Source organism: Triticum aestivum, chromosome 4D (genome assembly GCF_018294505.1).
Source record: "Triticum aestivum cultivar Chinese Spring chromosome 4D, IWGSC CS RefSeq v2.1, whole genome shotgun sequence".
Classification (NCBI taxonomy): Eukaryota; Viridiplantae; Streptophyta; class Magnoliopsida; order Poales; family Poaceae; genus Triticum; species Triticum aestivum.
In genome coordinates, this window is record NC_057805.1 from 502163417 (window position 1) to 502187172 (window position 23756).

Below are 23756 nucleotides of genomic sequence, written 5' to 3' on the forward strand. Positions count from 1 at the left end.
AAGCTTTGCGGAAGTTGGTGTTCTTCGGAGATGTCCGACGTCGGTTGAGACGCGGTGTTGAGTTTCGATTAGGATAAGCCCTTTGTGTTGTAGCTTGCCATGCGGTGTTGTGTTTGGGTGTGGTGTTGTGCTATGCTCGTTGTCCGCAGCGAGTGTAGTTTCTTGTAACTCAAATTCAGCCTTCTATAAAGCTATGGTACGCCAAGGCGTACTTTCGAAAAAAAACATTTTATCTTGGACTGGACGAATGACCAATATGACGAGATCAACATGCCACGTATCCATAAGGGGAACCGCAAAGTTCGCACAGCTCTGCACTCGTGTGTATGTCTGCCCGTTCAAGTTTCGTACTAGTGCAAGTGCAACACACCAGCTACACAGGAGAAGAGAATCTCAAGAGTGTTCCCACAGGCTCATGCCGCCATCGTGGTCGTCGTCCACCGCCGTCGCCGCGCCCAGCCTCGGCGGGCTCATCATCAGCCCCTCCGCCATGCTCGCCAGCAGCCGCGGCATCTCGAAGACGTCGTCCTCGTCCACGACGCGGCCCTGTTCACCCGCGCCGCAGCTCCCGGACCCGGGGCCGCCGGCATCGACAACCATCGCCGCGGCCGCGGCCGCGGCCGCCCGTATGTCGTCAGGCGCGCACGACGCCGGCGCGGGCCGCGACAGCGCCTCGCCGGGGAAGTTGAGCGCGGGGCCGGCGGCCCGGGCGCCCCGCAGCGCCAATGCGGCGACGTCGTAGGCGGCGGCGGCCATCTCGGGCGTCCGGTACGTGCCCAGCCAGATCCTGCTGGCCTTGCCCGGCTCCCGGATCTCCGACACCCACTTGCCGCCCCTGAACCGGATGCCCCGGTACACCGGGTGCCTCGTGTCCGCCCGCGCCCGCCTCCCCGTCAGCGCCACGCCCGCCTCCTCCCGCTCCTCCTCCATCCGCACTTGTCATGATGCTACTGGGATCACGGCGAGGGTTTAAAAGCACAGGGGAGGCCGGTGCCAATGGCGGTGAGAAACTGGAAAGAATTTCTGGGACGCGTCTCTCCGGGTTGCTTCCTTGGCTAGGGATTAGCTTAGCTGGGGAGCACGAGAGAGCCAAAAGTTCAGATGATCTTTCTTGGCGGGTGGTCGAATGGCGAGCCGCCACGTCGGGGCCGTCCTAGGTTGTTAAGAATGTCATTAGTGCGTCGCCTTTACAGGTCTGTTGAGAATAGCCGGTGAGCACACGTGTTGATCTGTCAGTGTCACTCCGGTTGACTGGGGATAGTTTACTGGGTCAGAGGATCACTGTCAGGTTGACTCGTTCTACCGGATCCCCGACCGACGACAGTATCATGCATGACCATAATCCACCACAGGGAAGATGAAAGGGATTTTTTTTTTACGGAAACTGTCGATGTATTCATCTTTAATCATGACAGTACAACGAACACCAGAAATAATAAAAATTACATCCAGATTCATTAACCACCTAGTGACGACTACAAGCACTGAAGCGAGCCGAAGGCGCGCCGTCGTCATCGCCCCTCCCTCACCGGAGCCGGGCACAGCTTGTTATAGTAGACAGTCGGGAAGTCGTCGTGCTAAGGTCCCACATGACCAACACCCTAGAATAGCAACCGCCGCCGATGAAGAGAATTTTAGATCGGAGGGATCCAACCTGAAGACACATGAACAAAGACGAATAAAGACCGGATCCGAGCGGATCCACCAAAAACAACCACCGACGAAATCTCACGAGATCCGCCGGAGACACATCTCCACACGCCCTCCGGCGATGGTAGACACACCATTGGGACGGGGGCTAGACGAGGAGAACCTTATTCCATCTTCAAGAAGCCGCCGCCGTCTCGTCTTCTTGAGCAGGACACGAACCCTAGCAAAACTTGAGGAAGCACCTGAAAACGGAGCCCTCCCTCCGACAAGGGCCGGGATCCACCGCGCACCCATCGTCCTAAGGCCACAGGAGACGTGGAAGATCGGTGGCGCCGCCGACGGGAGGCAGAAAACCCTAGCCGCCTTTTCTTGGAGGAGGGACAAAAGGGAAGATGAAAGGGATGAAGGGGGAGAGAGATACACATACTGTTTTTATGCTCGGTTGCTATTCCCGAGGCAACTGAAATAAAAAGTGCTCACTCTATCCCGAATTACTCGTCGCGGAAATGAATGTATCTAGACGTAATACATCATTTCCGCGACAAGTAATTCGTCCGAATTACTTGTCGCGAAAATGATGTATTTACTTGTCGCTGACAAGTAATTCGGGACGGAGGGAGTATGTTTCAATTAATTTCGCCCGAGAGAAACCTATTCTTCGACTACCGCGCTTTGTTCAGTTCAAGATTTCTTTTCTGTCGGGTTCGGTTCATTTCCTAACCACTATTGTTTGTCCAATCACGCAAATCAATCTTTGATTTTTTGCTTCCGCTGACAGTAAATTGAGAGGAGATGGGATCCAGAAAAGAAGAGATTTCTTTATCTGCTTTCATTGGGGCTCTCCCTTCATCTAAGCTTTCGAGAATCACTGTTTTGCTTTTCTTTCGGGAATATTCCATGTCATGACTTTACCTTTAATCATTCAAGTTGGATAAAAGATAGGAATAGAGATTTGATTCTTGATCCAATCGATACTCTTCTCGAGTTGAGGGGTGGCCAGAACACAAGGCATCCCTGAGATCAAGCCAAGGATGTTGGACCGGCCGCGGCGTCGCCTCTAGAGGTGAGGAAGAGGGTTCGTTGGTGCGGATGAAGAGGAGGGGGGATTTTTGACCTCCTAGAGATTAGACAACGCCCGAGCTTGAGGCAAGCGTCATCCCCGTATGGGGCAGGGCTTGTTAGGACCTAGTCGGAGACAGAAACAACGTGACTCATCTCCTTGCCCGAAACAAGCATTGCCCCACCGCTGCTGGGCGGCTTTTGTCAACGGTGCCCTCTGGTGGCGCCGAGGGGAGGGGAGGGGAGGAGGGAGCTGGTGGCCGTTCTGGTCACCTTGCGCTACCGGAGTCACCAAAGATGACACGGGGCAGCTCGACCTTTCAATTGATATACAATGTTGTAGGAAAGTTGCAAAGAATATTTACAACAATATCACATAAAACATATAAAAGCATTCCCTCCATCCCAAAATAAGTGTCTCAATTTAGTATAAAATTATACTAAGGTTAAGTTACTTATTTTGGGACGGAGGGTAAACGTGCATTGCTTCGTTTTCAGAAATCAGGCCGTGTTAAAAAAAGGGAATTCAGGCTGTGTTCTGACAGTAGACATGGCTACGCCTGCAGCATCCGCAAGCAGCTGATGGAGCGGTACCCACATCATTGCATCAGCCGTCCCCGGAGGTCCACCTCCGCCGCCGATGCCGCCGCCGACCACCGCAGGCACACTCCCGAACAGGGCTCTCCACGCCCGCCTCCTCCGCTCCGGCGCGCTCGACGCCGACCCCTCAGCCGCCGCCCCGCTCGCCGCGTCGGCCGCCAACTCCTCCCTCCCCTACGCGCTCTCCCTCCTCCGAGCCCACCCTTCCACCTTCTCCTACAACACCACCATCCGCTCCCTCGCGCACGGCCCCCGCCCCCACCTCGCCGTCGCTCTCTACCGCTCCATGCTTCTCTGCCCCCTCTCCAACCCCAACAACTACACCTATCCGCCGCTTCTCGCCGCCTGCGCCCGCCTCCTCCCCGCCGGTTCACCCACCGCAGCAGCCGCAGCGGGCACCGCCGTCCACGCCTCCCTCTTCCGCCGTGGTCTCGACTCCCGCGACCGCTTCATCGGCGCGTCACTCCTCTCCTTTTACGCGGCCGCCGGGGACCTGCGTGCCGCACGCCAGGTGTTCGACGCAAGTCCCCCCGGCCAAAGGGACCTGCCTCTCTGGAACTCGCTCCTCCACGCCCACCTCTCCCAGGGCTTCTACGCCCACGTGCTACGCCTCTCGCGCCAGATGCCCGCTGCCGACGAGGTCACCCTGCTCGCCCTCGTCTCCGCCTGCGCGCATCTCGGCGCGCTCGACACCGGCCGCTGGGCGCATGCTTCCTATGCAAGGACCCGCCGGAGCACCACCAGGAATCTCGGCACCGCTCTGCTCAACATGTACATGAGGTGCGGAGATGTGGAGAGCGCGTGGTCCGTGTTCCGCGAGACGCTCGACAAGGATGTCCGGACGTGGAGTGTCATGATCGCCGGGCTGGCCATCAACGGGCTCCCCAGGGACGCGCTGGCCTTGTTCGCTGAGATGAAGAACACAGGGGTGGACCCAGATTCCATCACCATGACCGCCGTGCTGAGCGCATGCGCCCATGCTGGCATGGTGGATGAGGGCAAGAGGTTCCTGGACTGTATGCCTGTCAAATATCATGTACAGCCCACCATAGAGCATTACGGCTGTGTCGTCGATCTCCTCGGTCGAGCAGGGCAGCTGGAGGAGGCATTGGCTCTCATTAAGGTTGTCCCGTTCCAGGCTGATGTTGTCCTATGGGGTGCTCTCTTGGTCGCCTGTAGGGTTCACAAGAATGTCGACATGGGGGAGATGGCTGCCATGGAGATACTCAAGTTGGATCCTCATCATGCTGGGGCATGCGTGTTCTTATCTAATGTCTATGCTGCTGCTGGGAAATGGGACCTTGTACAAGGGGTAAGGAGCTCGATGAAAGAACACAAGATATACAAGCCTCCAGGATCCAGCATTGTTGAGCTGAATGGTGTGGTTTACGAGTTCTTGTCCGGGGACCGTTCACATCCTCAGTCTGATCGAATATATGCAATGCTTGATGAGATTTGCAAGACCTTAAGCCTCAAGGGCTACAAGCCTTTAACTAAAGAAGTCACCTTTGACGTTGATGAGGAGGACAAAGAAGTTTGCATCTCGCAGCACAGCGAGAAACTCGCGCTTGCCTTGGGACTCATAAGCACGACAAGAGGGGATGTCATCCGTATAGTGAAGAACCTGAGAATCTGCGAGGATTGTCACTCTGTCATGAAGATAGTCTCAGAGGTCTACGATCGGGTCATAGTTGTCAGGGATCGAAACCGATTCCACCACTTCAAGAACGGTTCCTGTTCCTGCTTGGACTATTGGTAGGACAAAATCTGAATGGTAAGTTTCTCTAGGAAATATGCAATCAATTCATTGCCTTTTTGTATTAGGAATCACTACTTTCATTCAACCAGTGGATAGAACTATATAAACATAGAAGCAACCTTCGTCCTATTCATGATCATAAGATCCCTTGGTTGAATTAAGACTGTTTTCACGAATGAAATGCAGATGGCATGATCATGTACTTCAAGAAAAGTGTCTCAGCTGGCCATGCAGTACTTGCTTGTTCACATGATTTATACGTCACTGCAGACTAATTGACCAAGATACTGGCTAAGATTATGATCCCACTGGCGCAAGCTGTTCACCTAACGTAAGTCTTCAACTCTTCCTCTCATCATATACCCCTTCTCTTTACTTGGTTCTGGAGTTCAAGAGAAAAGAAGCTCTGATGTGGATGAGTTTTTTCACAAAAAACATGATTCTCTTCCTTGTTTGCTGCTGTAACAGAAGATTCCTTCACAAGAGTATGCATATTTCACTTCTGTCCTCATTACAGTCTGAGGGCCTGTTGGGGAAGGCTCCAGCTCCCAACTCCACGGTCGAAGCGTGTGGAGCTGCCCTGAACACTCTACCTCCGCGGAGCTGAAACTATGGAATCCGTGGAGCTGAATCTATGGAATGGCCGCGTCTGCAGTCCACCACAGGAAAGATGAAAGGGGAGGGAGGGATGCACTATTTTTGTGTCATACCCATTTGTGCGCCAGAAACACAGTGAGATGGATTATTACTGATATGTATTTACAGATGTAACCATATAAGGAAGTTTTAGTTGATAATGATTTTACAACAGAATGTAAAGATTTCACTGTGATCCACAACATATCAAGGGGTACACATAGAACATGCCATTTATACATGCATTGCTTTGTTAGCAGAATTCACTGAGAAGCAGAGGTTGGAAAATCCTTGTTCTCAGAGAAGACGAGGCTACGCCTTCAGCATCCGCAGGTAGTCGTCGATTATGGACATAGCTGAGGAGCGGTACCCAGAGCCGAAAAGGTTGTAGTGATTCAGGTAGTGGTATAGGAGATACAGGTCCCTCCTCTTCTCAAAGCCTGGCTGCTTCGGCATCACCTGAATAACAGTTCCGTATGTTACATTTAACTTTTCCATCAGGACAGTAAATTGAGAGGCCCATCCGGCACAAGATGTAACTTAAATAGGAAGAGAGAAAGACAAGCGGTCAAGCACTCAGCGGGATGTATTGGAAAATATACAGATGAACTCAACAAGTACAGCCGGAGGTGAGGGACTTCGTTTTATGGTAGTGATACACAAATTGTACTATCTCATTTTATCACTAAACATGTAGTGGAACAAAATGAGCATCGGATACCTCGAAATAGGAGCTGTAGAAATCCCCTCTGAATCCAGCACACCATGACATCCCAAACTCTGCTTCATTATGTCCATCTGCAGTTAAAGAACAATCAGTGACATTTCTTCAGCGATTATCTATGAGTTCTAACAAAACTGTGCAAGAAATTCAGTGATTCCAAACAAATTAATAACCACTTAGTGTTTGCCTTGATCGACACTTTCCTTATAAAAATGAATCAACATATTGCATATATAATGATTGTGATTCTGGAAATTAGGGCAACAAAATAGTGATTTTTACATACAGTAGCATGCTGGATCCAGTATTACAGGATCTCCATTAGCATCAGCGCTTATATTTCCACTCCATAAATCTCCATGAAGCAGGCATGGCTCAATAACAGCACCGTCAAACAATAGATGCATTTTCTCAATCAATCGCTGACCTGCACAAGAGGAACTTATATGAAAAAGTTATGAACTATTACAAACTTGCGATCAAGAGAAAAATGACTAGCACTCAGTTAATAATGTGTCCATCAGAAGAAATGGGAACATAATGGTCAAGTTCCAGATTCTCCTCCTTTCTCCTATGTACCCTTTTCATATATGGCTGAATCTCCGAACCGCTGCGATATCAACTTCAACTGGTATCCCAGTCTATGCTTCGAGTAAAACTCAATCCAGTCAGCAGTCCAAGTGTTAATTTGCGGAGTGCTACATCAGGAAAATTGGTGGATTAAAAAGAACAGTATTTCAAAGCAAACATGAGTTGCAAGCCACACGACTGGAGGTGGACTTCAAAGTCAAATGTCACTGAGACTTCCATCTACTCGTGATAAAAGGGATAAGTTCAGTTTCAGAATACCGAGTGCTTAATTTACCTTCCAATAGTATTTTCAACATAGAAGCCATAGCCCTTGTCAGATTTTGCAGATTTATGCATTTCAGCAAGCTTTCTCCCTAGAGCTGACTGAAAATAAGCTGTTTGTTAACATGAATAATTTAAATATAACCTTGCATCAAAAGGTACAAGTTACCTTTTTCTTTGAACGAAAGGGGTTTCGGGACAAGGTTACCTGGTCACCCCTAGAACGACCAAACTGAATAAACTCCATGATGATAAAAGAACCACCAGTTGGTAACGAGCCAACCTGAAATAAAAGGGGTACAGAGTAAGAAATACAGTGAAGAAGAAAATGCGGTTGTAGGCAGGTGCCAGGTAGTGAAAATAAAGATAGTTCACAGTATCTCTGTGCTAAGATGCTAACTATTAGTTCTAGATTCCCGCAACAAGAAAATACTATTAGTTGCTAGATAAGAAACAACCAACGACCTTCAGATGAATATAACTGAAACAAGAATATGTATACCAATCAAATATCAGTATAAGTGTCGAGTTCTGGGATGTATGGTGTAGTGCAGTTTCAGTCATGAACATTAGTTATGATTTTCTTGTACTGTTTTATGCATCACGCCACTTATACATGTTCTTGCATCTGAGTCATTAGTCACTACACACTCACCTTGTATGGCAAAGGAACACGGATTGACTTGGTGTCATACATTGCCTTCAAGCCCAGAGCCTCCCCTTCAAACATGGCTGGACCGATGCGCCTGGCATACAAGAATATGTTTCCATTCCATTGTTGCCACCAACATGACTACTTGAACTAGTCCATGACATGTTGACTGGTGAGTTAGTTTCGAACATAAATTTGTATTAGCACACCTGTTGGTCTTCACAAAAAAGGAGCCAGCATCGGTGTCGTAGCGCTGGGCGGCGTTGATGCAGCCACCCCCAATGGAGCTGGTCCCTGTGATCTGGGTGGCCTTCCCCTCGGTGAGGATCCACTCCTTGATCGGGTCGTCGCTCATCGCAGCCACTGCCCAATTCCACGAGACAGGATCAGAGATTCAGAATGACACATAAAACATATAGTAGCATCCACAGCCTCGGCCATGGCAATGCCATGAATTGGGCGTGGAAATTGAAGCCGGTGCCCCCATAAGGCCATAATCACAAGTATTGCAGGCCATGGCTGCCACATCACCTCAAACCCTATCCGAATTCTACGGACAACATTTCATATCGGGTTTGCCCTCGCCATGTCAACACAGCCAGGAGCACGGCCAAATTAAGCTTCAGCACAGGTCGTGCAGCGGAGTGGAAGAAGAAGAATTTAGGATTGAGTTTTGAGGAGGAGTGGAGGAGGACTTGCCGACGGATAGCCTGGAGGCTGCTCTCCGGGGGCAGGCGGAGCGGCGAGGCGGGGGGTGGCGACGGAGGATGGAGGAGGCGGAGGTGGAGGGCGAAGAGGCGGAGAGCAGCGCCACGTTTGCTGCCATCGCGCTCGCCTTCTTCTCCGAGCACGGACGGACGCCCGGCGAAATGCTATTGGCTGCCGCCCGCCGTCGCCATCGCCGTGGCTACTGGTTTTTTTGTTGTTGAGGGGTCCGTGGCGGCTAGGACAAGGAGTGACGAAACGGGTGCTGCCCAGGGCCTGATGGGCCTGGTGTCGACAAGCGGATGGGTCACATTTCCCCGAGAAGTATGGGCTTTTCTCAGATTCGAGGTCTGATGTGCTATTTTCCCTTCTTTGAGCTATGCGTCACTCTGTGGTGTTTAACTGTTTACTGTTGAGTGCTAAAAAAAATAACTGTTTACTGTTTCACACTAAAAAAACTTTTAACTGTTGTTGCTAAAAAAAATTGTTTACTGTTTACTGTTGCTGATTCTAAAAAAAAAAACTTTTTACTGTTGTTTTGTGTTCAACAGATCATGAGTTTATCTGTTGGCTCTGTCAGCTGACTAGAGCTAACATGTCCTAATTTTCACCTTGGAGAAGCAGCCGAATTACACAGTGGAATTATTAGGCCATGCAGATTGGATCGTTCAATAGCCATACTCAACATTCTTCATCTCCTTCAAATTTCATTTCGCCGAAGAATGCTGAAACTTCACTTGGCACATTCCTAGTAGCCAACAAGAAAGAAAACATCTTTGTTTGGGGATGGCATTTTGGCTCCCGGAAGCATTTGCTCCCGGATGAATAGTACCTAAAAAAAGTCGTAAAATGTCTTAATTTTTTTCTTCGGATTTTTTGATATTCGTGTTAGTGTCGCAAGCATGCTTGACAATTCCCATGCAAAATGGAGCAGTATTTCGTCGGTGAAAAAACGATTTTGGAATGACATTCTGGAGTAACATTTGGTGATCAATATATTTATTTTTTGCACAGGCCAAAATGTTTAACCTTTTTGCCTAAAACTTTGCAGGGAGCATTTGGATGTGACTATGAATACATCAAACATTTGTTAGGGATTTTTGGACATTTCAAAAACCATTTTCCACGTGTAGGAGCACGTGCTCCCAGGAGCCAAATTGGATTTCCGTCTTTGTTCACTACAAATAATTCATGAATCTTTCTTTTATTACTAATGCAGCACTTGAACCAAACCTGGTGAGAAAGATCACCTCTTTCCACATGGCTTGTTGCACCGATCGTCCACGCCGAGCGCCATGGCCTGCCCTCGCCGAGCTGCCGAAGACCATCAGCACAGCCAGGAGCACGACAAAACTAAGCTTCTGTGCAGATCGTACGGCGGCGAGGTGAAAAAATGTTGGATTGTGTTTTGAGAGATTGCGGTGGAGGACTTGTTACCGACGGATAGCCTGGAGGCTGCTCGACGGGGGAAGGCGGAGCTGCAAGGCAGGGGGCGGCGACGGAGGATGGAGGAGGCGGAGGTGGAGGGCGAAGAGGCGGAGAGCAGCGCCACGTTTGCTGCCATCGCACTCGCCTTCTTGTCCGAGCTCGGACGGACGCCCGACGGAATCCTATTGGCTGCCGCCCGCCGTCGCCAACGTCGTGGTTACTGGCTAGGACTAGGAGTTTTTTTGAGGGGCTAGGAGTGACGAAACGGGTGCTGCCCAGGGCCTGATGGGCCTGGTGTCGACAAGCGGATGAGTCACATTTCCCCGAGAACTATGGGCTTTTCTCAGATTCGAGGCCTGATGTGCTATTTTCCCTTCTCCGAGCTATTTTTTTGAAACGCGGTCCTTAGGACCCGATACATTAAAAAAAGGTCGAAGAGAGTTGCCTGGTTAATTTACGAAAAACCGGGCGAAAATCATCACATCATGCCCGCAAAAGATAGGCACACAGGGAGACCTGACAACCCAGACAAGAACACACACACTCTATTGAGGAGAAAAGCGTCGTCGAGGTTGCATCCCAGTGTCATCGTCATCACTCCTCCGCGAGTGCGACTCTGACTCCACCATCGACGTCCATCAATGTAGCTCTCACCACAAACAAGCGCAGAGGCCTGCGTCGGCCGATGCCAAACAGTCAACCGCACACGTCGGCGACCAGGCAGCTCCGACTTTGTCGACGAGCATTGCAGAAGAAAAGCGTTGGGCTTGCGGCAAGCCAGCGCCAGAACCGACCACCGTCTCATGTCATCGTCACCGCAAGGGCCCCTCCTCAGCAGCTCCGACTTTACAAAGATAAAGTGAGGCACGACGACCCCTCGAACACGCCAGAAGAGATTGATCCACTACAAGACCCATCTGCAAACCAACTCCACCCGAAGCCGCCATCGTTGCCACACAAGAAGCCGCACAGAACTACCACATCGCCGGACAGACACCTGCCGACCGCAATGCCGCGAGTGTCCAGCCCATGGAGTACACGAACGGGATCCAAAGCTCTTCAAGATGACGCCCCAAAAAGGGAAGCGACGATGCCGACGCCATCGCCCAACCTGACCGGGCCTTAGGCTTTCACCCGAAGAACCGGATCCAAGGGTGTGCAGGGGATGGACTCCACGGCGGTGCCTCCAAGGAGGTGAAACAATGTTCACGAACGCCGACGCCGTCGGCCGACAAAAACCGGACAAGCTTTCGCCTGGAGCATCGCCCAACACCACGCAAAGCACCTCTGCTAGCCCGCACGCTGTCGGCGTCGTGGCAGCGCCACCACCACGTCAGAGCCATCCATGTCATCGCCGACACGCCAACGAGCCAGAATTGGCGCCCGTCCACAAGCACCGCACGAAGGAGAGGCAGCACCTGCCGCACCGCCAATCTACAACCAGCCCGCGTAGGGAGGAGGGGCCGCCACCCCACTCCATCTCGCTGGATCGGGACGCCAGATCCGAATCCCGCTGCATCCCCGACATCGGCCGCCGGTGCCGCGTGGCCAGATCGGAGAGGCACCACACGGGCCGCCAGGACGAGGTCATCGGGAGGTCGCCACCAGACTCGTGCAACGCAGGTAGAAGGGCCGAGTCTCCCATAGCCGAGGACGCGCGCCGCAGCCGCCCAAGCGCCCATCACCTCCGAGCTAGAAGCGCCTGATCCGCGCCGCTTGGGCACCACCGCGCCCGCGCGCCCACCACCCCGCGTCGTCCGAGCATCGGCGCCACACTACATCCTATATACCACCGCCCGAGTGAGAGCCCGGGGACCGCCTCCCCGGCACCCAGCCTCGCGTCACACACCACGCCGTACAGGGTGGGTCAGCCGCCAAGCGCGACGGAGTGAGTCCCGCCACCGCCAGCTGCCGCATAGGCTTTGCCCGGCGGCGTCGCCCGACGACGGCGGGGGGGGGGGGGGGGGGGGGGCGGCGGCGGCGGCAGCACCGCGGTAGGTTTCGCCCGAGCCGCTCCCTGGAGAGCGACGCGAGCGCTTTCTTCTTCGAGCTATGCGTCACTCTGTTGTGTTTAACTGTTTATTGTTGTCCCCCTCAAAAAAGAAATTGTTTAATGTTGTACACTAGAAAAAAAACTTTTAACTGTTGTTGCTAAAAAAAACTGTTTACTGTTTATTACTGCAACCAAATGACACAATGGAATTTTTAGGCCATACAGATTGGATCGTTCAATAGCCATACTCAGCATTCTTCATCCCCTTCAAATTTCATTTCGCCGAAGAATGCTGAAACTTCACTTGACACATTCCTAGTAGCCAACAAGAAAGAAGGGATCTTTGTTGGGGGATGGCGTTTTGGCTCCCGGAAGCATATGCTCCGGATGAACAGTACCTAAAAAAAAGTCGTAAAATGTTAAAAAAATCTGTTTTTTTTTGTGGATGTTCGTGTTACTGTCGCAAGCATGCTTGACAATTTTCATGCAAAACAGAGCAGTAGTGTTTCATTGGTGAAAAAAATAATATGGAATGACATTTTGGGGTAACATTTGGTGTTCAATTTATTTAGGTTTTGCACAGGCCAAAATGTTTAACCTTTTTGTCTAAGTCTTTGCAGGGAGGATATGGACATGACTATGAATACATAAAAGATTTGTTAGGATTTTTTGACATTTCAAAAATCATTTTCTACGCGTAGGAGCACGTGCTCCCAGGAGCCAAATTGGATTCCGTCTTTGTTCACTGCAAATAATTCGTGAATCTTTCCTTTATTACTATTGGGGCGCTTGAACCAAATCTGGTGAAAAATATATTCAATTTGCCATGTTTAAAAATCTGACATTAGATTCGTATCGGGGTCTTGAAAATTAGCTTCAAGGTGTATCTATGATTGGTCTTGTTTTTTAAGGTCTTGTAGCTGCATGCAATTACTTTTTACTTGGTACCTCGCGTCTGACGTGGCGACGTCTAACACCTCTATAGTATTTATAGGCATGATAGGCACGAGACTCCTTCATTCTCCCATTCATCATTCCATATTCTGAGCTCCCACACATTCCTCACCCCCTTCACTATTAGCAAAGAGAGAGGAAAAGGCTAAAGTATTTTATATATTGTTGTAGTGTGCTCGTGATGATGAGCAACGGTTGTGGCATGGCCAAGGAGTACCCGGGGAGTGGTGGTCCGGCGGGGGTGATGCCGTTCGTGGCCAAGACTTACGGGATGGTGGAGGACCCGGCGACTGACGACGTGATCGCATGGGGAAGAGGCGGCAACGGCTTCGTCGTGGCCGACCGCTTGGTCTTCTCGGGCACGCTGCTTCCCGCGCACTTCAAGCACTGCAAATTCTCTAACTTCGTTCCGCAGCTCAATACCTACGTATGTGCACGTAATACCGCAACTGCTACCACTTGTCTAACTGTGGCACTACCACTCTACTGTAGTTAATATGTACCACTCCCCAGGGATTCCGGAAGGTGGATCAGAATAGATGGGAGTACGCCCACGTGTTGTTCCTGCGGGGGCATGCGCACCTCCTGCACCAGAGGTGTTGTGCCCTCTCCTAGGCAACAACGAGAGCGAGGAAAAAGGCACGGAGGTCAAGAGGCTGCGACTGCAGCTTCTGGACAGGGAAGGCCAGGTGGGCAGCAGCAACAGCATGTCCGTCGACGGGCCGCTCTACGACATCACCCAGGACGAAGTCTTTGTGCCGGAAACCGGCATCGACTTCACTGACTTCTACACTGGAGGCGGCTTCGTGGCGGCCGACAGCGGCGAGGACCCGTCGTACGCGTTCCCCATGGACAACGACTACTAACTGCGTGCTTTTGTTGATCTACCTGTATAGGTCAAGTTCCATATTCTCCTCCTTTCTCCTATATATGTACCTTTCTCGTATATATTGCTGTATCTCCGAACCGTTCTGATATCAACTTTAACTTGTATCCCAGTCTATGCTTTGAGCCAAACTCAATCCAGTCAGCAGTCCAGATGTTAATTTTTGGAGTACTACATCAGGAACATTGGTGGATTAAAAAGAACAATATTTCAAAGAAAGCATGAATTGCAAGCCACACTACTGGAGGTGGACTTCAAAGTCAAATGTCACTGAGACACTCATCTCCTCTTGATAAAAGGGATAAGTTCAGTTTTAGAATACCGAACGCTTAATTTTACCTTCCAATAGTATTTCCTTGTCAGATTTTGCAGCTTTATGCATTTCAGCGAGCTTTCTCCCTAGAGCTGACTAACAATAAGCTGTTTGTTAACGATGAATGATTTAAATAAAAGCCTGCAACAAAAGGTACAAGTTACCTTTTTCTTTGAACGAAAGGGGTTTCGGGACAAGGTTACCTGGTCTTCCCTAGAACGACCAAATTGAATATACTCCATTATGATAAAAGAACCACCAGTTGGTAACGAACCAACCTGTCATTAAAGGGGCACAGAGTAAGAAATACAGTGAAGAAGAATGGCGGCTGTAGGCAGGTGCAGGTAGTGAAAAATAAAGATAGTGCACAATCTCTGTGCTAAGATGCTAACTATTAGTTGCTAGATGAGAAGCAACCAACGACCTTCAGCTGAATATAATTGGAATAGGAATATGTATACCGATCAAATATCAGAACAAAGTATCTAGTTCTGCAATGTATGGTGTAGTGCAGTTTCAGTCATGAACGTCAGGTATGATTATCTTGTAGTACTGTTTTATGCATCACGCAACTTATAGATGCTCTCTGAGAGTCATTCTTGTACTCTTGATAAAAGGGATAAGCTCGGCTTTAGAATACCAAGCGCTTAATTGTACCTTCTAATAGTATTTTCCACATAGAAACCATATCCCTTGTCAGATTTTGCAGCTTTATGCATTTCAGCTAGCTTCCTCCCTAGAGCTGACTGACAATAAGTTGTTTGTTAATGATGAATGATTTAAATAAAAGCTTGCGAAAAAAGGTACAAGTTACATTTTTCTTTGAATGAAAGGTGTTTCAGGACAAGGTTACGTGGTCACCCCTAGAACGACCAAATTGAATAAAAACTCCATGATGATAAAAGAACCGCCGGTTGGTAACGAACCAACCTGTAATAAAGGGGCATGAAGTAACAAAATACAGTGAAGAAGAAAAGGCGGTTGTAGGCAAGGTTCCAGGTAGTGAAAATAAGGGACCGACTACAGATAAGTTGACTAAAAATAGAAACTGAAACTGAGTCAGTCGACTGACCATAAACTGGTTCAGTCGATTTCCTCCCAGCCTTTTGTTTTCTATAAACAAATTTGCTCCCAGCTTGTGCTGGGTCTGGACAAGGCACAACCTGTTTTGTGGAGCTCTCTTACCGACGACGAAGAAGATGAGGAGGACGAGGTGCTGGCCCGGCAGACGCCGCCGCCTGCTACCAAATCCTCAATTCCGGCTGCTCGGCCGGGCGTGGCATATGATGCGGATTCGTGTGGAGGTTGGCAGAAGGTGTTGTCACGGGGCAACGTGCAACGTCCAGCGTCACTAGCCCCTACATTGGCTCCTCATCCTGTCCCTGCTTGGCTTCATGGAAGATGTTACAGATGCCTCCTTCCCGGACACCGCGCAGCGGAGTGTCGAGATCCTTTTAGGTGTTCTCGGTGCCTTGAGAATGGTCATCGGGCACGTGAGTGCCGCAATGCCTGGCGTCCCCTCAGCTTTTTGGGAAGTCCTACTCTGTCACCATTGCCTCGCCTCCCAGTCCGGCAGCAACAAGCTCCAGCTCCTCGCAAGCACCAGAAAGAAGCCTCGTCCCTCTCGAAGACGTTTGGTCGTGATTCTTGGGCATCAATCGTTGCTTCTCCTGTTGGCTCCGTGTCCTCGGCGGATTTCCCAGTGCAGCCTGCCTTGGAGAGGCAGGCCGAGTTGCTGCGCTCTGAGCTCCTTGGTATGGCTTCCTTCCGGGTTGAGGAGACGGTCCAGCCTCTGCGTGATGTCATTGACTCCATGCAAGGTTGGATGTTGCGGATGGAGAGCTTCATTATGCGAGCTGAGGCTACACTGGGCGCGCTCTCGCTAGCACCGCCTGTGTTGCAGAACGCTCATGTGTTGCGCCCTCTAGTTGTGCCTGATGACAGCTTCGAGATCGAGAGGGGAGCTGAGCTTCATGGTCGTTTCTCCCCTCGTTCTAGAACCAACTCGCCGTCGTCAACCTTTGGGGGATTGGGCAATGATGTGGTTGTGACTCCGGTGCTGCAGATCATGCCTGAGCTTCGAGACCTGTGTGGGGGTCCGGTTCTACCTCGGTCCGTCGAACAACTGAAGGTAGACACCCCTGAGGTCTCGATTGTGGCTTTACCGCCAGCATCACCCCGGGAGTCTAGCCAGAAACTTGATGCCGAGGAGTGTGGTGATTTAGACCTTGCAATCTCTTGCTCGTCTAAGTCCACTGGGTGTCTGGCGTCAGCCAGTCTACCTCTCGGTGTCATGGAGCGCGGAGTTTTGGATGTTGCTACCCTTCCCTCATCCGCGACCATTGAGCAGGTGATGCATGTTGACATGACCATTGAGGCAAGTGTGTTGGCACCTACTCCAAAGCCAGATGCTCTCTTCGCGAAGGAACTTTGTGATTTGCTCGCTAGTGTGGAGGTTGCTAGACCTGGTTTGGGCAGGTCGATTGCTTGCCTCTTGACGGGGACGCCAATAAGGGGTAAACAAAAGAAGGCGGGCAAAGGAAAGAGTGGCGCCACAAGCAAGGCGTCTCTGGGTGCTTGATGGATGACCTACTCTCTCTCAGCATGTCCTCTTGGATTGGGTTCTCATTGTGGGTTGAAAGGTGTTTGATGCATTGTGTTGAGGTGTTCTTGTTGGGGGCCTCTTGGTGTAGTAGCAATGTCGGGGTTCGTGGATGTTGTATATTCGAAGAGTCTGGCGGGAGTCGCATGTGCGGTTGTGGGGTTTATTACCATGTGAGTAGTTAGTCCGTGCTTTATCTGTATTGGTTTTCGCCTGGTTTTCCGTAAATTAACTGGTCAATTCTGTTCTTCTTAATTAATCGATGAGGCAAAACTTTTGCCTCCGTTTTGAAATTTTTTTTTTGCTCCCAGCTGACCAAGTGCGGCACGTGGACTTGGCCAAGGCTAGGTTGCAACTCATCTCGTGCACTGAGGCTAGCGGCACATGGCGGGCCCAAGGTAAGCTAGGTGAGTTTATGATATTAATATTTCTATAATATCACAAATTTCTTTATTACCATGGTATAAATTATTGTGGGTTGTCAGCCCAATAACCAAAAGAAGAAAAATTGCCAGTCACCTAAAATTCTAATACTTGTGGTGGTGTCATCTTAAAAATCAATAGAACATGAACTTTTCTAAGGAAGAATGAATTAATGGCATTGATATTTCCCTTTATAAAAAGAAAAAATATGAAAAAAAATGACAAAATTTGCACGCAATCTACACAGGATTTGTGCATTTTTATAATACACAAGAATAAGCATGTAATAGTGGAAATTTCACAGTTTACATGTGGGCAGAACAAACTAGCTATGTCCCACCACTTGCTACAGAAAAAATAAAGCAAATGACCCTGGAGAAGGTCTCGCATGAGTCATCCTTGTGCGTAAATCTCAACAGAAAGCAAAGGATCAAGATAATAGTGAAATTTTTACAAAAAAAGTAAGTTTTCTAAGAAGGAATGAATTAGTGACTTGGTATTAACCTTCAAAAGAGAGAAATATAAAATCTTAAATCAAATGAAGACATAATTTGCACACAATTTACACAAAAATTGCGCTTATTTGTAATATGCAAATATAGACATATAAAAACTAAAATAATGAAGTTTTCTATGAAAGAATGAATTAGTGGCATTCATATAAACCTTTAAGAAAATAAAATGAAAAAATAAACAATGTCAAATTTTGCACACAATTTACACATAAATTGCACTTTTCTCTAATATGCAAAAATAAGCATATAATAGTGAAATTTCGTAGAAAAAAGTTGTTTGATAAGAACGAATGAATTAGTGGCATTTATATTACTATTAAAGAAGACATAAATTGAAACAATAACTAAATCTAAATCAAAATAATGAAATTTTCTAAGAAAGAATGAATTAGTGCCATGGTATAACCCTTTAGAAAACAAAAAGAAATGAAGACTGAAACATACTCAAAATAATGAAGTTTTCTAAAAGAGAATGAATTAATGGCTTGGTATTACCCTTTAAGAAGAAAGAAAATGAAATCAAACTAAAACAAAGTCAAAACAATGAGGTTTTCTATGAAAGAATGAATTGATGACATTGGCATTATCCTTTAAGAAAAAGAAATTTTCTAAAACATCTAAAACAAACAATGAAAAAAATGCACACAATATAAAAAAAATTGCACTTTTTAAAAATATGCAAGAGTAAGCATATAAAGTTGAAATTTTCATAAAAAATATCATAAGAAAGAATAAATCAATGGCATCGATATTACCCGAAATGATATAATAACTAAATCAAAATCTGAATAATAAAGTTTTATAAGAACAATGAATTAGTGACATTGCAATTACTCTTTAAAATAATGAAAATGAAAATGTGATGAAAAAAACTTGCACACTTGCACTAAAATTGCACTTTTGTAGTATACAAACAACAATCATATGATAGTGTAATGTTCACACATATTGTATAGTATTTGTATGTATGTATTTACATTCACCCGACACCCAAAAATACCTACAAAAGAAAAAAGTAAAAATCCAACTAATAAAGAATAACAAAAACAAAAGGAGAAAAACATAAAAATATATTTCTTTTAAAGCAAACCAAAAGGGAGGAGAGGAGGTCTTAGCAGCGTACGTGGGCTTTAGCCTAGTAGAAAGTTAACTGACTCAAATATATGGTCAGTCCAAAAACAAAACCTAAGCCAGCTCACAGAACAGTACGAGTCTTAAAGCAAAAACTCAATGGCCAAACAAATCGACTGACCCAAAATTAATTTTCAGGCAACTTACATATAGCTAAGTGTGAAAATAAAGATAGTTCATAGTATCTTTGTACCCCCAATGGAGCTGGTCCCTGTGATCTGCATGGCCTTCCCCTCGGTGAGGATCCACTCCTTGATTAGGTCATTGCTCATGGCAGCCACTGCCCAATTACACGGGACAGGGTCGGAAGCTCAGAATAACACATAAAATATATAGGATATCACTAGTAGAAAAGGGGGCTTTTGTCCCGGTTGGTAAGGGCCTTTAGTCCCGGTTTTTGAACCGGGACTAAAGGGTCGTTACTAATGCCTCCCCCTTTAGTCCCGGTTCTTATACGAACCGGGACTAAAGGCCGCGGCCACGTGGAGCTCCACCTTTAGTCCCGGTTCTTTTTGAAAATTTATGATTTTTTTTTGAAAATTCTTTTTGCGAATTTTTTTATTTTTTTAATTTTTAAATTTCTGAATTATTTTAACCTCTAATCTCTAATCACCACCCCTCATCACTGCTCAATTTATCCTCTAATCTCTAATCACCCCTCATCATTCCAAATCATCTAACTTCCTGGACGGTCACCCATCCTCTCACTACTCCAGGCTGAGCACGCTTAACTTCCGGGTTCTATTCTCCCTCGTTTCCAAGTCTGCACATGTTGTTTTCCTGACAATAGTAAGATGTCAATCCTATTAACCCTCAGGAATTTAGCTTGAGCATGAAGTGACACATTTCACTGTTTGAGTTTGAAACTATTGTTTTAAAAAACAATAATTATTTAGTAACACTAATATTTCTGGAATAATTAGTTTAACCATTGTTTGACCACTGTTTGACCACAGTTTGACCAGATTTGACCAAAATTCAAAAAAACTGAAATAATTATTTAGTAACACTAATATTCTAGAATAATTAGTTTGACCATTGTTTGACCACTGTTTGACCACAGTTTGACTAGATTTGACCAAAATTCAAAAAAACTGAAATAATTATTTAGTAACACTAATATTCTAGAATAATTAGTTTGACCACAGTTTGAATTTTTTTGCATTTTTTGCCTCTCCAGATCTTAAAAGCCCCGTAACTTTTTTCTGTTAGGTTTTTGAGGATTTTGAAAATGTTTAACGGGGTTCCCCTCGTTAAATTCAGATGTAACTTTTCGAGTAGATGATTTTTCATATAAAAAACTTTTTCATCCGAGTTCGTATGCAAAAGTTATGCCCATTTTAAGAAATTCCAGAGAGATTTTGCAAATAAAGTCGAAATTCATATTTGTTAATTTTCCCAACAACTAGACCACATATCACATGGGAAACTTATTTTATTTTTTTGACATTTCCATCATTTTCTTTTGTTTTTTCTAAAACTGAAAAGGCGGTCCACGGGGGGGGGGGGGGGGGGGGGGGTGGTGGTGGTGGGGGGGTAGAGTTTGAAAATGGGACCTTTAGTACCGGTTCGTGCCATGAACCGGTACTAATGCCTCAAAGCCCATTAGTACCGGTTGGTGGCACCAAACGGGACTAAAGGCATCGCACCCTTTAGTCCCGGTTCGTGGCACCAACCGGGACTAAAGGGCCCAGGTGAACCGGGACTATTGCCTTAGCCGCACGAACCGGGACTAATGTGAATACTGCCCTGTGACCAAAGCCCTGTTTTCTACTGGTGTATAGCATCCACACCCACAGCAACGCCATGAATTGGGCGTGGAAATTGAAGTTGATACCCACATAATCACAGCTATTGCAGGCCATGGCTGCCACAACACCTCAAATCCTATCCAAATTTCTACTGCCAACATTTCACATCGGGCCTATCTATGGCTTGCCCTCGGCGTGCTGCCGAAGATCATCAACGCAGCATGGAGGGCGGCGAAACTGAGTTTCGGCACTGTTTGTACGGCAGCAAGGTGAAAAAAGCTTGCAGGATTGAGTTTTGAGAGAAGTGGAGGAGGACTTGTTACCGACAGATAGCCTGGAGGCTGCTCTGCAGGGGCAGGCGGAGCGGCGAGGTCAGGGGCTAGGACGGAGGATGGAGGAGGCGGAGGTGGAAGGCGAGGAGGCCTAGAGTGCTGGAATTTTATCTATTTATGGGCCTAGCCCAATAACAATCTCAGAAATTCCTAATAAATCCTAGAGGCCCACTTAGCCCATTCGTGCAAGGCAAGGGATACTACTAAAGTTTAGTCCCACATTGCTAGTTTAGAGGGAGTTGGACCTCTTTATAAGGGAGGTTCTTTCCCCACTTGTATGAGCATGGGAACAAGAGGGACATCCACGCGCGCTCCTCCTCCGCCGCCCGCCTCGTCACGACGCGGGTTGCGGGAATGAGCTCCGTTGCTTCACCTCCCGCCGCAGCCTGTTAGATGTCATGACACAGTTCTTTGCTCTAGTTTCCGCCCTACATATGATAGGTTCTACTTCATATATGCAACTTCATCTAGTGTCTGTTCTATATGTGTTTAGTTCAAGTTCATATATGCAGATACTATTTACTTTCTCTCCGTCAGATTGCATGACTTGCTTTATCGCGGCTATATTAGTCATGCTTTATCTAGTATTTCTGTTAATAAAATCATTTGGTAAATTGCTCATATTTCCAACATAGAGCAGCGCCACGTTTGCCGCCATTGCAAGCACCTGCCTTCTTCTCCGAGCACGGACGGACGCCCGACTAAATCCTATTGGCTGCCGCCCTCATCGCCATCGCGGTTGCTAGTGACTACTGGCTAGGACTAGGAGTGACGAAACGGGTGCTACCCAGGCCTGACTTCTTTACTAGCAAGATGTCCGTGCATTGCACGGAACATCAAGATGCATTTTTTACAAAACACCTGTTGTGATTGACCCATGCAGGAGTAATCCCATGTGTAAAAACTAATGATATCTCGAGAATTTTATCGGAAAAATGGCATCTCGAGAATTTCATTGAAAAAATGAAAGATGAGAGATAAGGTGAGGAGGAGTGGGGCGTGGTGGTGACTGGTGGTCGGACTGGGCGGAGGCATGGGGATGGACGGCGCTGGCAGGCGGCGGCGGCCACCATGCTAGATTGTTCCAGAGACTTCCTTTTTTAATTGCTCAGCAATGAGGTTGTGGGAGATAAGGATGAACGAGGCAAGGCCTTATCTGTAAATATGGAGAGAGGTGTGGGTATCTTTTGTAAAATTGTCATAGTTTGCTTTCTATCCGTCAGATATAGATCGGACAGTCTATATTACAAGATGGCAGGCACACCATCATCACCAACTCGGTTTTTTATAAGAGTAGAGATGTTTTTTCCTTTTTCTGCTTCTTTTTTAACTTTCTACTTAGAATTTCGTGATTTTTTTGAAAATCACAAACTTTTTTCAAATTCATGAGTTTTTGCCAATTTCATGAACATTTTCAAATTCAAGATTAGTGTTCAAATCCGTGGTATCTTTTTGAAATTCATGAACATTTTTAAATTCACAAAGATTTTTTCAAATCCATGATTTTTTTTCAACTTCATGAGGATTTTTCCAAAAGTCAATGTTCAATGGTCAGCGGTCAAGTGGGTTGCGGCCCATATAGCGTGCGTGAGCGCCAGCAACCTAACTTGGGTTATAAGCGATGAGGAGGAGCTCCCGATGTGCCATTTATCCAGAACAAAGAAAATGTTAATTTGCATCACTATTTTCCCTTCTCTAAGCTGAAGGTCAAGATCGGGGGTGTTGTAGAGGCGTGGAGGGTTGTTGTGGGACGACGAAGGAGATGTGTGCTCAATCGGAGGCCTTTGTCAGATGAGCGAGTTCGCATCAGACCCACACATGTCGTACATCGGTATCGGTGTTTTTCCATGTTTTCTTTAAAGAGTCTTCGTCTTTCGTTTGTTGCGGTGAAGCGGTCGCATTGCCCCAGGGTAGGAATAATCTTCTCCCCATCCAATCCCTGTCTCGTTGTTTTTTTTTATGGCGGAGGGCATGTGGAGCTGTGTCTTCAGCAGGTCTTCTGGGATCCTTCTGGAGTCAACCGGCTTTCGTGATCTGTGTGGCCTTGGGAGTTTCTACAAGCCCCTATCGATGTTTCTCCTATGAGGCGGTGATTTGCTTCACACATCACAGCTGCAGGCGTCTCCTGATATGCAGCAATGACTTCCTGGCCACTGCTTTTACAAGCTCCTCGATTTTAAAAAGTTTTCTCTGTGAACAAAGGCCCAGAGGCGGCATCGAGCTATGCTCATAGCTCACCATCAGTGGATGCAGGAGCTAGAAGACTTCAAGACCCCAAAGATTTTGAATGTTTTTCTATTTTTGTTTTGTAATGGTGTGTTCGTAAGGTCCTGTGACACTTAATGTATGGCCTTAGGCCTTTTTGAAGAAAAAAAACTTCTTGGTCGCATATAGTACTAGTGCACTATAAATGTTATATAGCGTTGTTATGCAACACTTGTGTACATAATGAGAGTGCTCATATATTGTACGTGGATGTTGTTATGATAAATGAAGTAATTGCATGTTTCTCAATTGTGGAGTATGGCCGGCAAGCCCGAAAAAACACTTTGGGATGATGCATGTATGAAGAAATTAAATTTATAAAAAAATTGCTTGATTGTGCAATATTGCTGACAAGGCCGACAAGGCGTTTTTGAACTATGCACAAGATGAGTATCTACTTTCATGTGCAGCGAAAGGCGTCAGCATCAACACAAGCAGATCCCATTCAAAGAGGGGGGAATGAAGGTACCATGAACAGGAAGAATATCATGTGAACCATATGTATGTGTCCATGTATATTTTCTAA

At 47.3% G+C, this 23756-nt stretch overlaps 3 protein-coding genes across 8 annotated transcripts; 1 reads left to right on the forward strand and 2 right to left on the reverse strand.

Annotated features, from left to right (window-relative positions):
• Positions 1-196: 196 nt before the first annotated feature.
• On the reverse strand, positions 197-1139 carry LOC123100611 (dehydration-responsive element-binding protein 1F-like). The gene has a single exon (XM_044522510.1). It carries the CDS (start codon positions 928-930, stop codon positions 394-396), a length of 537 nt encoding a protein of 178 aa, XP_044378445.1. The 5' UTR covers positions 931-1139; the 3' UTR covers positions 197-393.
• A 2130-nt stretch (positions 1140-3269) lies between these two features.
• LOC123099048 (pentatricopeptide repeat-containing protein At5g66520) lies at positions 3270-5852 on the forward strand. 4 transcript variants are annotated; one of them, XM_044521162.1, is made up of 3 exons: positions 3270-5083; positions 5255-5399; positions 5537-5852. In XM_044521162.1, exon 1 carries the CDS (start codon positions 3350-3352, stop codon positions 5066-5068), a length of 1719 nt encoding a protein of 572 aa, XP_044377097.1. In that variant the 5' UTR covers positions 3270-3349; the 3' UTR covers positions 5069-5083; positions 5255-5399; positions 5537-5852. The 4 variants fall into 4 exon arrangements, with proteins under 4 accessions (XP_044377097.1, XP_044377099.1, XP_044377098.1 ...); XM_044521164.1 differs by having other exon boundaries at positions 5339-5399; positions 5537-5805; XM_044521163.1 differs by having other exon boundaries at positions 5586-5790.
• LOC123099049 (protein-ribulosamine 3-kinase, chloroplastic) lies at positions 5807-10201 on the reverse strand. 3 transcript variants are annotated; one of them, XM_044521168.1, is made up of 9 exons: positions 10075-10201; positions 8142-8295; positions 7936-8026; positions 7489-7563; positions 7294-7382; positions 7008-7126; positions 6715-6855; positions 6426-6502; positions 5807-6163 (listed from the first exon to the last, which is right to left on the reverse strand). In XM_044521168.1, the coding sequence occupies exons 1-9, from the start codon at positions 10199-10201 to the stop codon at positions 6017-6019; spliced, it is 1020 nt and encodes a 339-aa protein (XP_044377103.1). In that variant the 3' UTR covers positions 5807-6016. The 3 variants fall into 3 exon arrangements, with proteins under 3 accessions (XP_044377103.1, XP_044377102.1, XP_044377101.1); XM_044521167.1 differs by lacking the exon at positions 10075-10201 and adding an exon at positions 8632-8913; XM_044521166.1 differs by lacking the exon at positions 10075-10201 and adding an exon at positions 8632-8913 and having other exon boundaries at positions 7450-7563.
• Between the last annotated feature and the right edge of the window lie 13555 nt (positions 10202-23756).

What these genes read in the sequence shown, in the direction of transcription:
- LOC123100611 (XM_044522510.1), bottom strand. Translation starts at nt 930, where the DNA reads ATGGAGGAGGAGCGGGAGGAGGCGGGCGTGGCGCTGACGGGGAGGCGG.
- LOC123099048 (XM_044521162.1), top strand. Translation starts at nt 3,350, where the DNA reads ATGCCGCCGCCGACCACCGCAGGCACACTCCCGAACAGGGCTCTCCAC.
- LOC123099049 (XM_044521166.1), bottom strand. Translation starts at nt 8,758, where the DNA reads ATGGCAGCAAACGTGGCGCTGCTCTCCGCCTCTTCGCCCTCCACCTCC. An exon ending in GTTGAAAATACTATTGGAAG is followed by an intron (nt 7,127 to 7,293) that starts GTAAATTAAGCA and finishes TTCCTGATGTAG; the next exon opens with CACTCCGCAAATTAACACTT. An exon ending in ACTGGATCCAGCATGCTACT is followed by an intron (nt 6,503 to 6,714) that starts GTATGTAAAAAT and finishes CTTTAACTGCAG; the next exon opens with ATGGACATAATGAAGCAGAG.